The following is a 12,124-nucleotide window of genomic DNA, read 5'->3' on the forward strand; positions in this document are numbered from 1 at the left end:
CGCGAGACTAGGGTTAGACACTCTCCCTAAAATAATTTATCCACTCTTGATAATAATCATGCAGTGATTTTGTTATATTTAGTTATTTTCCCTCTATCTTTCTCTTCTTTTAGAATGTCAGTTTTATTGCAGATTGGCCTTAGTTTTGCATTCAAGGCTAGAGCCTTATTCTCTCGTCTCTAGGATTTCTTCTAGTTCTTTGCAGTGTGTTGAGTGAATAACTTTAAAAATTGCCGCTTGGAAAAGAAATTGCTTGAAATGTGATATGACACTATATAAGGTCAGTTTCAATTAGCTTCATGAATAAATTTGTATTATTCCTATAGTGCTGATGTGTAGATGATGAATACACTGTCTTCCTCTATTATGGGCTATGACTATCATGGTGTGTAATGTTGGTATGAACTATGAATAGAATTTACCAGTAGAGTATAACCACCCTCTTTTCTCTCTCTCCTTTTTATTTAGTATCCTTCTTTTTCCAAATTCCTCATTTCTTTGGCCCAGCTAGTGTCTAATTCAATTTTTGTTCATCTTATACTCATAAAAAGCCATACCCACTAGATCCAGTCAAGTGTCTCCTTTTTCTTCCAATGATATCGCCAGTTGTGGGACAAAAAGAAAACGATACTAAAGTTATAATTAATTAGTGAAATAATGTTTTTAGTGGCAACCTCATCGTTGCAGTGCATATCCAATTGAAATTTGTATTATAGCTATGGATGCCTAAAGTTGATACATGTAAGCTTTTGATTATGGTTCTAAATTGAAGTAATACACGCACTGGTATGTTAATTTTGCATGGTATTATGAGAAATAGGAATTTTAGTGAGGCAGAACAGCAAAAAACCTTCTATACCCTTGCAGATGAACTGTAATTCTGTTTGTATGCATGCACCTTGGTATCTTGTACATGTACATCAGGGTGAGGGAGTAGATTGTAAATATCCTAGTTATAATAATAATAAGTTTGCCTTTATGCTCTATAAGTGGTGGCTCAGTGAAGCCAGGTGGCTCATCAATCAATACAATCATTTTGCACCACCTCACGTGGGCGTTGGGTGGAGCACATCATTATTTACAAAGATGCCTCAAATAAAGTGCAATACCTGTGGCCAACTGGAAGGAAAAAGCGAATGGTTTAAGATCACTCAGTCCATAGATAAATGTAAATCTTGTAGAAAGCAGGATGCTGATGCAGAAAAAGACAAAGCTTTGGAACTACAACAGCAACAGCTTGCAAGTGCTGAACGAAAATTTGATAAAGAATTAGACTACAAAAAGTGGGAGTTTGAGCAGACTAAGAAAAAAGATGAAGAAAAGGCCAAATCAGATGAAGAACGTGAGCTAAAGCAGGCAAAAGCACAACTAGATATGCTTGAGAGGCAGCAGAAGACAGCCGAATTGCACTATCAGGCAGTAAAGTTGAAAGCAAATGCTGCAGAAAAACTTGGTATGGCCGAATTAGAAAGGGTGAAAGAACTCAAGGTAATGGAAAACAGAAGACTAGAAACATTTCAAAATATGGAGGGCGATAAAAATATTGACAAGATGGAAGCAATATTACTACCAGCTTCTCTTTTAATGCCTCATTCAGCAATTTTTGCTGATTCCTTGGCCATTGACAATGATGAGCATGAGGAGAATAATGATGAAAATGTCAGTGAAAACTTGGAAGCAGAGACATCGACTGTTAATTCTAGTTAATTAGAAGTTCATTATTCATTTTTATCTGCATAAAATAGTTATAGTATTATACTAGATGCTATATAAATGATAATGATATAGATTCTAAACTTTAACATTTTTGTAGCTCTGTATGAGCTCAGTTGCTATTCAACTGTTGTTTTTTTGTAGTCTCAGATGCTTCTCTTCAAATTCTATATACATTTGAATCTTAAGTTCATTAAGCCTTATCATCCTAAGAACCTCTTTTTCTTCTTGTTCCTTTTGGTATGTAGACCACATCTCTTTGTCTTCTTCCTCTGCTTTATGTCTTTTGTCCTCTAACAACTTTTTCCTTACTTTGAATCTCCCTTCTGCATTCATACTAGATTCTGCAAACTGCTCAGCTTCACAGCACTGATGCTGCTTTTTGCCCGCTTTGCAGTCGTTCTTGACCATGGACTCATACTTTGTGCTACTGACTTCAATACATCTTCCTTCTTTGTTCATATGAGCACCTTTATTTTGGTTAAATGTGGTACCATGGCCTGTCATCTGCTTGCTTTCATGACTTGCCTTTGGTTGAGAGTACGTGTCCGGATTAATGTGATAATATGTTTCCCCAGTACCATCTATGGTTTCCTGGCATGAAGGTTGTTTATTACATGAATACGGATCGGATCTTTGTTCATTACTTGCAGGTTGAAGTTTTTGCTGGGGGCTGTGCTGATAGGAATAATCATGTTGATATGGCACATCACAGCTAGCCAAATTTTCCAGATTCAGTTGTATACTCGTATTTGTAGGGCTGACTTGGCTGCTGCTCCCGCGATTGGACCAAATATTTAACGATAATCGATGTGGCAATATTTTCCATAAAAACTGCTGCATGAAGACTGAAGAGCCAGCTTTGTGACCTTTTGTGAATTTGTGTCAACAAGAGTGGTGTCAAACTGTCAATAATGACGTATTATAAATTAATTAGATACAGCAAATGACCGCGCCCATGCATGGTACCATAGATATTATAGACTACGTATTATAGGTTACGTAGTCTATAATATCTATGATGGTACACGATCGACCGCGGACCGACCATGAGTAAATCGAGAGTGAACAGCAAAGTGAGCTGTTTAGTAGTTGATTCCGGTCCATTTATAAAGGGAGCGGCTCTACAGGACTGGTCCCAGACTGTATATACTATCAGAGACGTTATTAGTGAGATAAAGGACAGTGAGACCCGCCAGAGACTACAAGTATTACCCTATGAACTGATATTGAAAGAACCATCACAAGAATATATAAAACATGGTAACTGAGAGGAGATTATGCTTTATATTGTACTGCATAATTAATTAATGTTATTTGTTCATGCATAATAATGACGTCTGGGTAATTTTGGAGTAACTTTAAAATTTCATTAAAAATTTATTTTTAATTGGAATTGGCTCAAATTTTGTACACAACATAAGAACATGTATATGTATCAGGAAAAATTATAAAAATTGAGATTTCATTTATGGTGAAATTTTGCCAATAACCCTTTACTATTATATAGTACAGGGACTTTGGACCAATTTTGGAGCAACTTTTTCAGCATTTCTACACAGCATAAGTACATTATGTATAAGAAGAAATTATGAAAATGAGCATCTAACCAACTATCATAAACTTTTATTCTTCCTTTCATGTTTTCCTTTCTTCCCTCCCTCTCCTTCTCCTCTAGTAACTGATTTCTCTAAGAAGACTGGTGATTATCAAAGTCTATCAGCTGTTGATCTTCGACTGATTGCACTCACTTACCAGCTGGAGAAGGAGAGAGGACCTCAAAGAGGAACCAATTTAAGAACTGACCCAATACAAACCAACAAAGAACAACAAGTAAATAAATAAATACAATGAAATTGAAAAATATCAGTATAATTATAATTTTAAAGTCATAATTTCCATGTAATATTTTTATTAATGTACATGTAATGGAAGGTTAAGGAACTTCTTACAGAGCCAGTCATTTTTATGTGGAACTGTCAATAAATCATTAAATAAGAACCACCAGTCAATATACAATGTAAATTTATAATTGCTTGACAAAATTTAGTGTGATTAATGTCATTAATAATCATTAATATTATTATCATTATTATTATTTTCAGAGGATACCTTATTCTACAGCTGGTTTCTACACTGGAAAGAAGCCACAGAAGGTAAGACTATACAAGAAATAATTATTGACAATTCTTCTGATCTACTTGTCACTCAAATACTTACACATGTACATGTACAATGTGTAGCTTAAAATGTGATTCTAAAACATTTTATTTTACATTTTCTTTTGAGTTGCGACCATTTTTTAAAAGTAGCAGGTTTTTGGTAAAAAGCAAAGACTGTATATAGTCTATGGTTTTTCTGAAAATGGCTTCGAAATCATCCCCAGATTGTTGTTGTTTATTTATTTATTTATTTATTTTATTTATTAATTTTAGTTATTAATTTTAGTTGCTAATTTTATTTATTATTGTAGAATGAAGCAACATTGAGTGACTCCCTCAATGATGTTGATATTAATAAAGAATGTGATGATACATCAACTGAACAAAGCATTAGCAGTAAAGAAGACAGAGAGAAAGAAAGAGAACAAGGTAAAGACTGTACTATATCTACTCCCATTGACTAATAGTATTTTCATATTATGCTCTGTTGAAAGTTTGAGTTGATTCAGACCTCAATTTTCAAAGTTACGGCCATTTTAAGAAAATGCAAAAATTCTGAAAATTACCCAAGGCTTTGGTTTTTTTTCTGAAAAATGGCTCCGAAATCACTCCAAGTTTTATTACATTTTCTGATACATATTGATGTCCTTATGCTGTATAGAAAGTTTGAGCTGATTCCAACTTCAATTTTTCAAGTTACAGCCATTTAAAAAAATGCCAAAATTCTGAAAGATACCCAAGGCTATAGCCCATGGTTTTTTCGAAAAAATGGCCCCGAAATCACCCCAAATGATGCTTAAAATAAATTGCCTTTTTCATATTCCAATCTACACACACACACTCATAATGATGCACATGTACATATTTATAGATGGAGATAAAGATACAGCACTAACTAATGACATTCTTGAGGAACAATTAGAAGAAGAGGAGGAGGAGGAAAGAGGAGAGGAAGATGGAGAGGGAGAGGATGATGATGATAGTTGGATTACTCCTGATAATTATCAGTCAGTTTGTGATAGTATTGGTGGATTGATGGAGGAGACTATTGATGAGATATCTGTTGGTTGTATGACCACTGACTATGCTATGCAGGTAATATTCACTAGTACAGTGTGTGTTTATTAATTACTGTGGTTTATTAGAGGGGCTTACTCTATGCAGTATTATTAGCATACATGTACATGTACATTTGGTTTATGTTTTCATGTATACATTTGGTGTAAAAATATTCATGTACATCACCTATGTCTGTAATGAATTTATATACTGTATAGCAGGAAATTTTGGAAGGAATTAATTTTGTGAATTTTAAGCATTTTGATGGTCATTTTATTATGACTACCATCTTTTTCTCATTCCTCCTACATGTACATGTACACTTGTATTTCTTTTTTTCCTCTATTCTTACTTCTCCCTCTCCCTCTCTCTCTCTCTCTCCCTCTCCCTCTCTCTCAGAATGTCCTATTACAGATTGGTCTTAATGTAGTCTCCATTGATGGAATGTTAATCAAGAGAATAAGAACCTACGCTCAACAATGCAAGGCCTGCTTCAAGTAAGCCAAGAAAAGATACACAATTACACAATTAAACGTACAAGTACATGTATTTATTTCATGCTTATATAGATTTACATATGAGACTGTATTTTGGGGTTGAATCTTTTTTCTATATTCAACTGTGCATATATTCAGCACCCACCAATCAATAGAAGGACTACAGCCAGTTTCAGTTCAGAAGAAACGGAAGTAAATTAATGTTTTTATCATTAAAACGTCATGTGTAGCCCTGCCCAAATATGGCTGCAATGTGCAAGCTCTGTCATTCTTCGAGCGTTTCTTCTCCTTTAACTTACTTTATTATCTATTGTACCTCTACAGTGGTTGCTGCTACCCCCATCTATCCTTTTCTTGTTTCTGGTGCCTGTTTTTAGTTGGTATAGAGCTCGGAATATGGATGAATTGACAAGTGTGATGGGCAGTTAAGAACAACGATGATCAAGAAGACTGTAGAGTGATAGCAGATTTCTTCTCAAGAAAGACTCCTTGTTGAATAATAGTAGGTCTAGCATGATATGATTTGTTGTTTTTTCAATAAAAAACATTTTTTGACTATTTGTAATGATAATTATGCAAATAATATTCATCAGAATGATGCATACAAATTTTTCATGGTGATTCCCTTTTATTTCAAGCGGAAGAACCCATTTAGAACCTTCCAAAGTACCTAAAAACTCCAAAATTGGTAAGGATATTTTAAGAACCCGTTATGCAACTATTATAAATTTCAAATTTGCTAGCATTAGTGACACAAAAGTTATAAGGGGTGGTGGTGGTTTCTTCTCAACTGAAGCCGACTACACAATGTTATGATATTTTTGCTAAGAAACAAACAAATTGTTATTACTATTATTGTTGTTGTTGTTATTATTAATAGGGTTTATTTTAAAAGTGGTCTGTTGTTTTGTCCTTACTGTGGCAACAAGTCAATGATTTAAGTGCTAGCTGATGTTGGTAAAGATGGCCTCACTCATTATTCATCACTCAGTGATAAACAGTTCAGTCATAAAGGACTCAGAGTAAGTCATTAATGAATATGCATTATGTATATATACATTAGGGTGCCTTTTATTGAGGGCTATATATTTTGCAGATTTCACAGATTTTGTTGCTATTCGCAAAAAAATTCCTCGGATTTATTGTATTGGTGCGGAAAATTTGATTTGGGGAAAAAATCGCAAAATTTGATACAGTGAATTATATATCCACTAAATTTATAGCTCTTGAAAAAAGGTGCCCTACTGCATGTACATGTACAGGAAATCTCTCAATAATAAAACTTCTCTATGCTTATGTAGAGTCTTTGCCTTGGTCCAATTTTTGATTTAACGTCAAAATTTCATAAAAAATTCAAATCAGAATCATCTCAAAATTTCTACACAACATAAGAGCCCGTATATGTACTTGTATCATGAAAAATTATGAAAGTGAAAAATTCTCTCCTTTTCATTTTTGGCAAAATTTGGCCAACAACTCTATACTGTACTATAGTACTGGGACTTTGGACCAATTTTTGAGCAAATTTTTCAAAGAACATAAGTACATTATGTATAAGAATAAATCAGCATCTAGCCAACTATCATAAACTTGCCTTTCTCCTCTCTCTCTCTCTCCCTTCTCCTCCAGTAACTGATTTCTCTAAGAAGACTGGTGATTATCAAAGTCTATCAGCTGTTGATCTTCGACTGATTGCACTCACTTACCAGCTGGAGAAGGAGAGAGGACCTCAAAGAGGAACCAATTTAAGAACTGATCCAATACAAACCAACAAAGAACAAGTAATTGAAAAAATAGTTGAAAGATATTTGTGTCATTCTAAATTTATAATATAACTTCTTATTAATTTAAGGCCGAAATTTGATATGTTGATAAAATTTAATGTATAATTTATGTAGCTGATCATTTTAGGAAGAAGTTGTGGTAAATTTGGCATTTTGATAATGTACATTGTAACCCACCATTTTTAACCATCATGTTTGTACATGTAGTCAATAGTGTACATATACAAGGACACAAATTTGGCAAATTAAGGCTGCGTTTACACTACTTCGGTTTCATTGGAAAACGGAGACTTTTAGTCACGGATACGGGTTTCGTTTACACTAAAACACATGAAAACGGATACTTATCCGGAGACATTTGAAAACGAATACCTAAGCGGATACTTCTGTAAACAAATGATAAGTTCAAATGAAAACGCAGCTGGTGGATTAGTGTAAACACCTAAAACCAGTGATAGCAAAAACTATTCGGATTCAGTGGAGCGGAGTAGTGTAAACGCAGCCTAAGTTTACACAGCAATGGAGACAATGCAATCTGTATGCATGTAGTTTTGTGCCCGTTTTATGCTTCTGTTTATACTGAAACTAATAAAAACTGATAGAATCTTGATAGAAGTCTATAGTGTGCATGGATTTATCAGATTCACATCTAGACTGTAGTCTATGTAAATTTATTTAAAAAATTTGCTACCATCGTCCCATTATACCCACCATGCTGGTGAACTGTGTAACATAAAGTTCATCACCATAGTGGAATAATAACGAATAAATTAAAATTTCATTCACTTGTATCATTGGCAGTTTGGCACCCTTCCTATTCATTATTGTAGAGTTTAATACTGGCTGTATATATTTGGTTAGCATGAGTTACTTCAAGAATAAACCCCTGGGGTTTTGAGAGTGCATGAACTGTAGCTGGCTGATAACCCCAAAAGAGGGTGGATTTTTACACAGAAAGCATACTATAGAAAAATGTAGTACCTGTATAAAGGAAAGTAATTGTACTTTTCAAACTGATGCATGCATGTTTTTTTGTCCAGCTACAGTTAAGCATGTGAAGAAGAGCTTGAAAGTGTCCTCAAAGAAAATCAAGCTAAATTATATTGATGACTCCAGAGGAAACACTGAAGGGAATTGCTAGAAAAAAGCCATTAAAGATGAACTTTGTTTAGAATTTAAACTTTAATTTATCATTGAAGTGAGTGGCTTTAGAATAATTATATTAATTTAGATTAAGATTGTTTCAAAGTGTTAAGTGGTTGTAATATCAAGTACACTGGATACCTGATACCTTTTATAGTTAAAATTGTTGATTCAAGCTCTTTTGAATCATTGTGTCACAGATTTACATTAGGCAAATACACTGATCATGATTGTTTTACAATGGTTTTATTGGTTTTTGTATCAAGGAAAAATATCAAAGAATAAAATAGGAAAAGGACAGGGAAATAGCACAAATAAATGCTGCATAGATATGCTGGGATGTACATACTTGTACTGGAATAGGCAATGCAGTAAAAATGGAATAATGAAAACTTTGTAGAAAGACAATAAAATTGCTGACTATTAACTTGTAGCTAGATACACAGTTAATGATTGATAGTGCCATCATGTGATTCTGTTCATACCTCTTAGTATCTTTGAGATTCTATTCATACCCAGATATTCACTGACATAAAGCTTCATTCACCTACATATACAGGGTATGAATAGAATTTCAATGACAATCTCTCCTTTCCCCCTCTTTCTCTAATTATATGATAAAATAATAATGAGGTCTAGCGTCAGGTCTTTTACTCTACTATTCTTTATCTTCTGCTCTAACTATGGGTCACAATACAATAATGAAATCAGACTGGATGTGATTAGTATTTGAAATCTTTAGTTTCCATTTATAAAGGGAGTGGCTCTACAGGACTGGTCCCAGACTGTATATACTATCAGAGACGTTATTAGTGAGATAAAGGACAGTGAGACCTGCCAGAGACTACAAGTATTACCCTATGAACTGATATTGAGGGAACCATCACAAGAATATATAAAACATGGTAACTGAGAGGAGATGATGGATGTATTACTTAATAATGACGTCTGATTTGGTCTGATTTGTGAGTAACTTTAAACATTTATTTAAAAATCCATTTGAATTGGAATCGACTCAAACTTTCTAAGGCTTTGAAATTACCCCCAAGACACATGATGTCCTTATGCATAGAAAGTTTTAGGCAATCCCAATTAAAATTTTGAGTTTTGTTAAGTATAGTAGCCTCGGCAAATTTTAGAAATTAAAGTCATGGTTTTTTGGCTCTGAAATTGTATTACATTATGTAGAAAGTTTGTTAAGTTGTTTAATGGTTTTTGTGTCCAAGTTACACAGTTTTAGTGACATATCCTGACGTGTGTGTTGTACCAATTAAAATTTTTTGAGTTGTTATCATTTTTATGCAACAACAATTGCAGCATCAATTTGATTGACATTTACAAATATCCTGCTATGCTGTATACCGTAATAATTCTCGTACATGGTTTAGGTACATGCAGTCATAGACTTCTTAGCTCTTTGAAGTTCTATTGGCCAGAAGCTTTTCACATCTACCATGCTTCACAGATCACATAGTTGGTTATTCCTAAATCCTAATATGAACAGTGAGAGACTATGAGTATGAAGTTGTAGCTATAATATACATGCATGTATGATTATTCTGTAGCTTGGGCATAAAGTAATGATGTTAATGTATTTTACTATTTTGAAAGTAATATAATATACATTGCGAAGTCCGAACTTACTATACTTATTTGGTAAAAAACAGACAAAGTTTAAAAGAAATATGTAATGTATTAGAAGGTAACGAAGTTTGAGTTCTGAGCACTGCATGGGCTTCTCTGCATGCATAGAAATCAGGACTAAACTCTCTGTAGCCAAAACTGTTATCGACCTTTTCTGTTTTCTACCATATAAGGCACTATACTTAAGCGGTCAGATCATGTGAAGATTATGTGCTATGATATTACTTGCTGACTTATAGCTCCCTTGTTCTTTAATCACAATGCTGTCACTCAGCAAAACTTCAGCTAACAGACTGCATAAAGGATTTAGCTACCGGCTCTCAGTTTACTACTTTCAGTTTGTGCTGTCACAGACTTGAAAAGCTTAATATCTATTATCTGTGTTCTAAGTGATTTTGATTAGCATGATCTGTAATCTCACGTAGCCAGAATCCCCTCCTTTTGACATGGATGTCTGGAAGTATGACCACACCAATTCCATCCAATTCTAATTGTTAAAAAAGGGAGCAGTCTGTCTATGCCAGTACAAGTAATGAGTTGGAAACCGATCACATGAGTACATTAAAATTAATGTAAGTAGGCATGGACAGACTTTGTAATCCACTTCTTGCCGCTTCATTAAGATCATACTAAAATCATCAAGAGAAGTCGAGAACTGCCTGATTATATCAGTGCATTAAAACTGTGGTATGATTCTTTGTTTTGATCTACAATTAGTATACCTTTTTACTGTGCATGGTATAATCCTGAAATCTATTCAACTTATAATTTGCTAAAACTAAGCAAGTTCAATTCAAATAATTGTAGACCCTCTACTATCAAAACCATATTCTGTGTGACGTCATCGGTTCCTATTTTATTTGTGAAAAATTAATTATATATAATCAGATTATTAATTTTTTTGCAGAAATTATAATTCTCTGCAAAAAGCTCAGCATGCCTAGAGTACGGTGCAGCAACTGTGGCCAGGATGAAGGAACAAGAGATTGGTGGCTTCAGAGGACGCGATCGATAGAAAAGTGTAAAACTTGCCAGGACCGAGAACTTTATATCGAGAAGGAAAAAGCGGCCACAAAAGAAAAAGTATTTGCTATCGAGAAGGAAAAGGCAGTGGCCGAACTCGACTTAAAAGAGAAAGAGATTTCTTTTGAAGAGAGGAAATATGAAAAAGATTTGGCACGTACAAGATTGCAAATTGAAGCTCAGAAGGCAAAAGATGACTCAGATCATCAAAAGCACTTAGAAAGAAAAGAAGAACTTGAATTAAAAATAAGTGCTTTATCAAAAGTTGGTGAAATAGATAAGAGAAGGTTGGAAGCAGAAGATCGTAGATTGAAGATGGCACAAGAAATTATTCAAAACGGACAAGATATTGACAAGGTACAATCACTACTCGCCTCGTTAGTGATGCCTTCTGCCTGCTTTCAGCCTATTTCAGTTAGTGACCCCAAGGCTAACAGTGGCAAAGAATCACCCGATGCTTTTTCTGATATAGGTAATGTTAATGAGAACATAGAAGACACTGACTGCCCGCCACCAGAGAGTGAACAATGAAATATTTTATAATAACTTAATGTAAAAATAATCTTTAATTTCAATACTGAATTTTTAATTATAATAATTAATTATTGTTGTTAGCTTTTAACATTTTCTGGTTAGCTCTATTTTTCTGACATCCTTTTCAACTCATCTAGTTTCATGTGCATTTCAATCTTCCATTCATTTTCTTGCATCATTCTAGGAACCTCTTTCTCTTCTCGTTCAGTAAAGTATGAAGACCACATTGCCTTCTCTTCCTCTTTTGTTTTACGTCTTTTGTCCTCTAGCAACTTTTTCTTTGTTTTGAGCACCTCTAATTTTGCATTCACCTGATTCCTAAAATTCATAACGGTAGGCCCATGGTCAACATCTTCATTTGGAAGTTGTTTCCCGGCACTAGAGCCAATAGGTTGTTCATCAGTAGAGCCAATAGGTTGTTCACCAGTACAGCCATTAGGTTGTTCATCAGCAGAGCCAATAGGTTGTTTACCAGTAGAGCCAATAGGTTGTTTACCAGTAGAGCCACTAGGTTGTTCACCAGTAGAGCCATTAGGTTGTTCATCAGTAGAGCCAATAGGTTGTT

At 34.3% G+C, this 12,124-nt stretch overlaps 2 protein-coding genes and 1 long non-coding RNA gene across 4 annotated transcripts in view; 2 read left to right on the plus strand and 1 right to left on the minus strand.

Annotated features, from left to right (window-relative positions):
• The window catches only part of LOC100633701 (RNA-binding protein NOB1-like), a 10,741-nt gene extending 4,369 nt beyond the window's left edge, over positions 1 to 6,372 (plus strand). Inside the window, exons 2-7 of the mRNA XM_020003644.1 lie at positions 3,392 to 3,546; positions 3,819 to 3,869; positions 4,187 to 4,304; positions 4,747 to 4,970; positions 5,334 to 5,431; positions 6,312 to 6,372. Coding sequence (XP_019859203.1) covers positions 3,392 to 3,546; positions 3,819 to 3,869; positions 4,187 to 4,304; positions 4,747 to 4,970; positions 5,334 to 5,431; positions 6,312 to 6,372 — 707 coding nt within the window. The remainder of the gene's footprint in view (positions 1 to 3,391; positions 3,547 to 3,818; positions 3,870 to 4,186; positions 4,305 to 4,746; positions 4,971 to 5,333; positions 5,432 to 6,311) is intronic.
• Positions 133 to 715, plus strand: LOC109587409 (uncharacterized). 2 transcript variants are annotated; one of them, XR_002187576.1, is made up of 3 exons: positions 133 to 280; positions 327 to 398; positions 469 to 715. It is a non-coding gene; the product is annotated as an uncharacterized LOC109587409 (long non-coding RNA). The 2 variants fall into 2 exon arrangements; XR_002187575.1 differs by lacking the exon at positions 133 to 280 and having other exon boundaries at positions 299 to 398.
• Positions 6,373 to 11,642: 5,270 nt separating the features above from the next.
• Positions 11,643 to 12,122, minus strand: LOC109587407 (serine-repeat antigen protein-like; the record flags this gene model as incomplete). Its single annotated transcript, XM_020003645.1, has 1 exon — positions 11,643 to 12,122. A coding segment is annotated over one exon (459 nt), but the record flags the coding sequence as incomplete, so codon positions are not given.
• Between the last annotated feature and the right edge of the window lie 2 nt (positions 12,123 to 12,124).

This window comes from Amphimedon queenslandica, unplaced genomic scaffold, assembly GCF_000090795.2.
Source record: "Amphimedon queenslandica unplaced genomic scaffold, v1.1 AMPQUscaffold_12581, whole genome shotgun sequence".
Lineage (NCBI taxonomy): Eukaryota > Metazoa > Porifera > Demospongiae > Haplosclerida > Niphatidae > Amphimedon > Amphimedon queenslandica.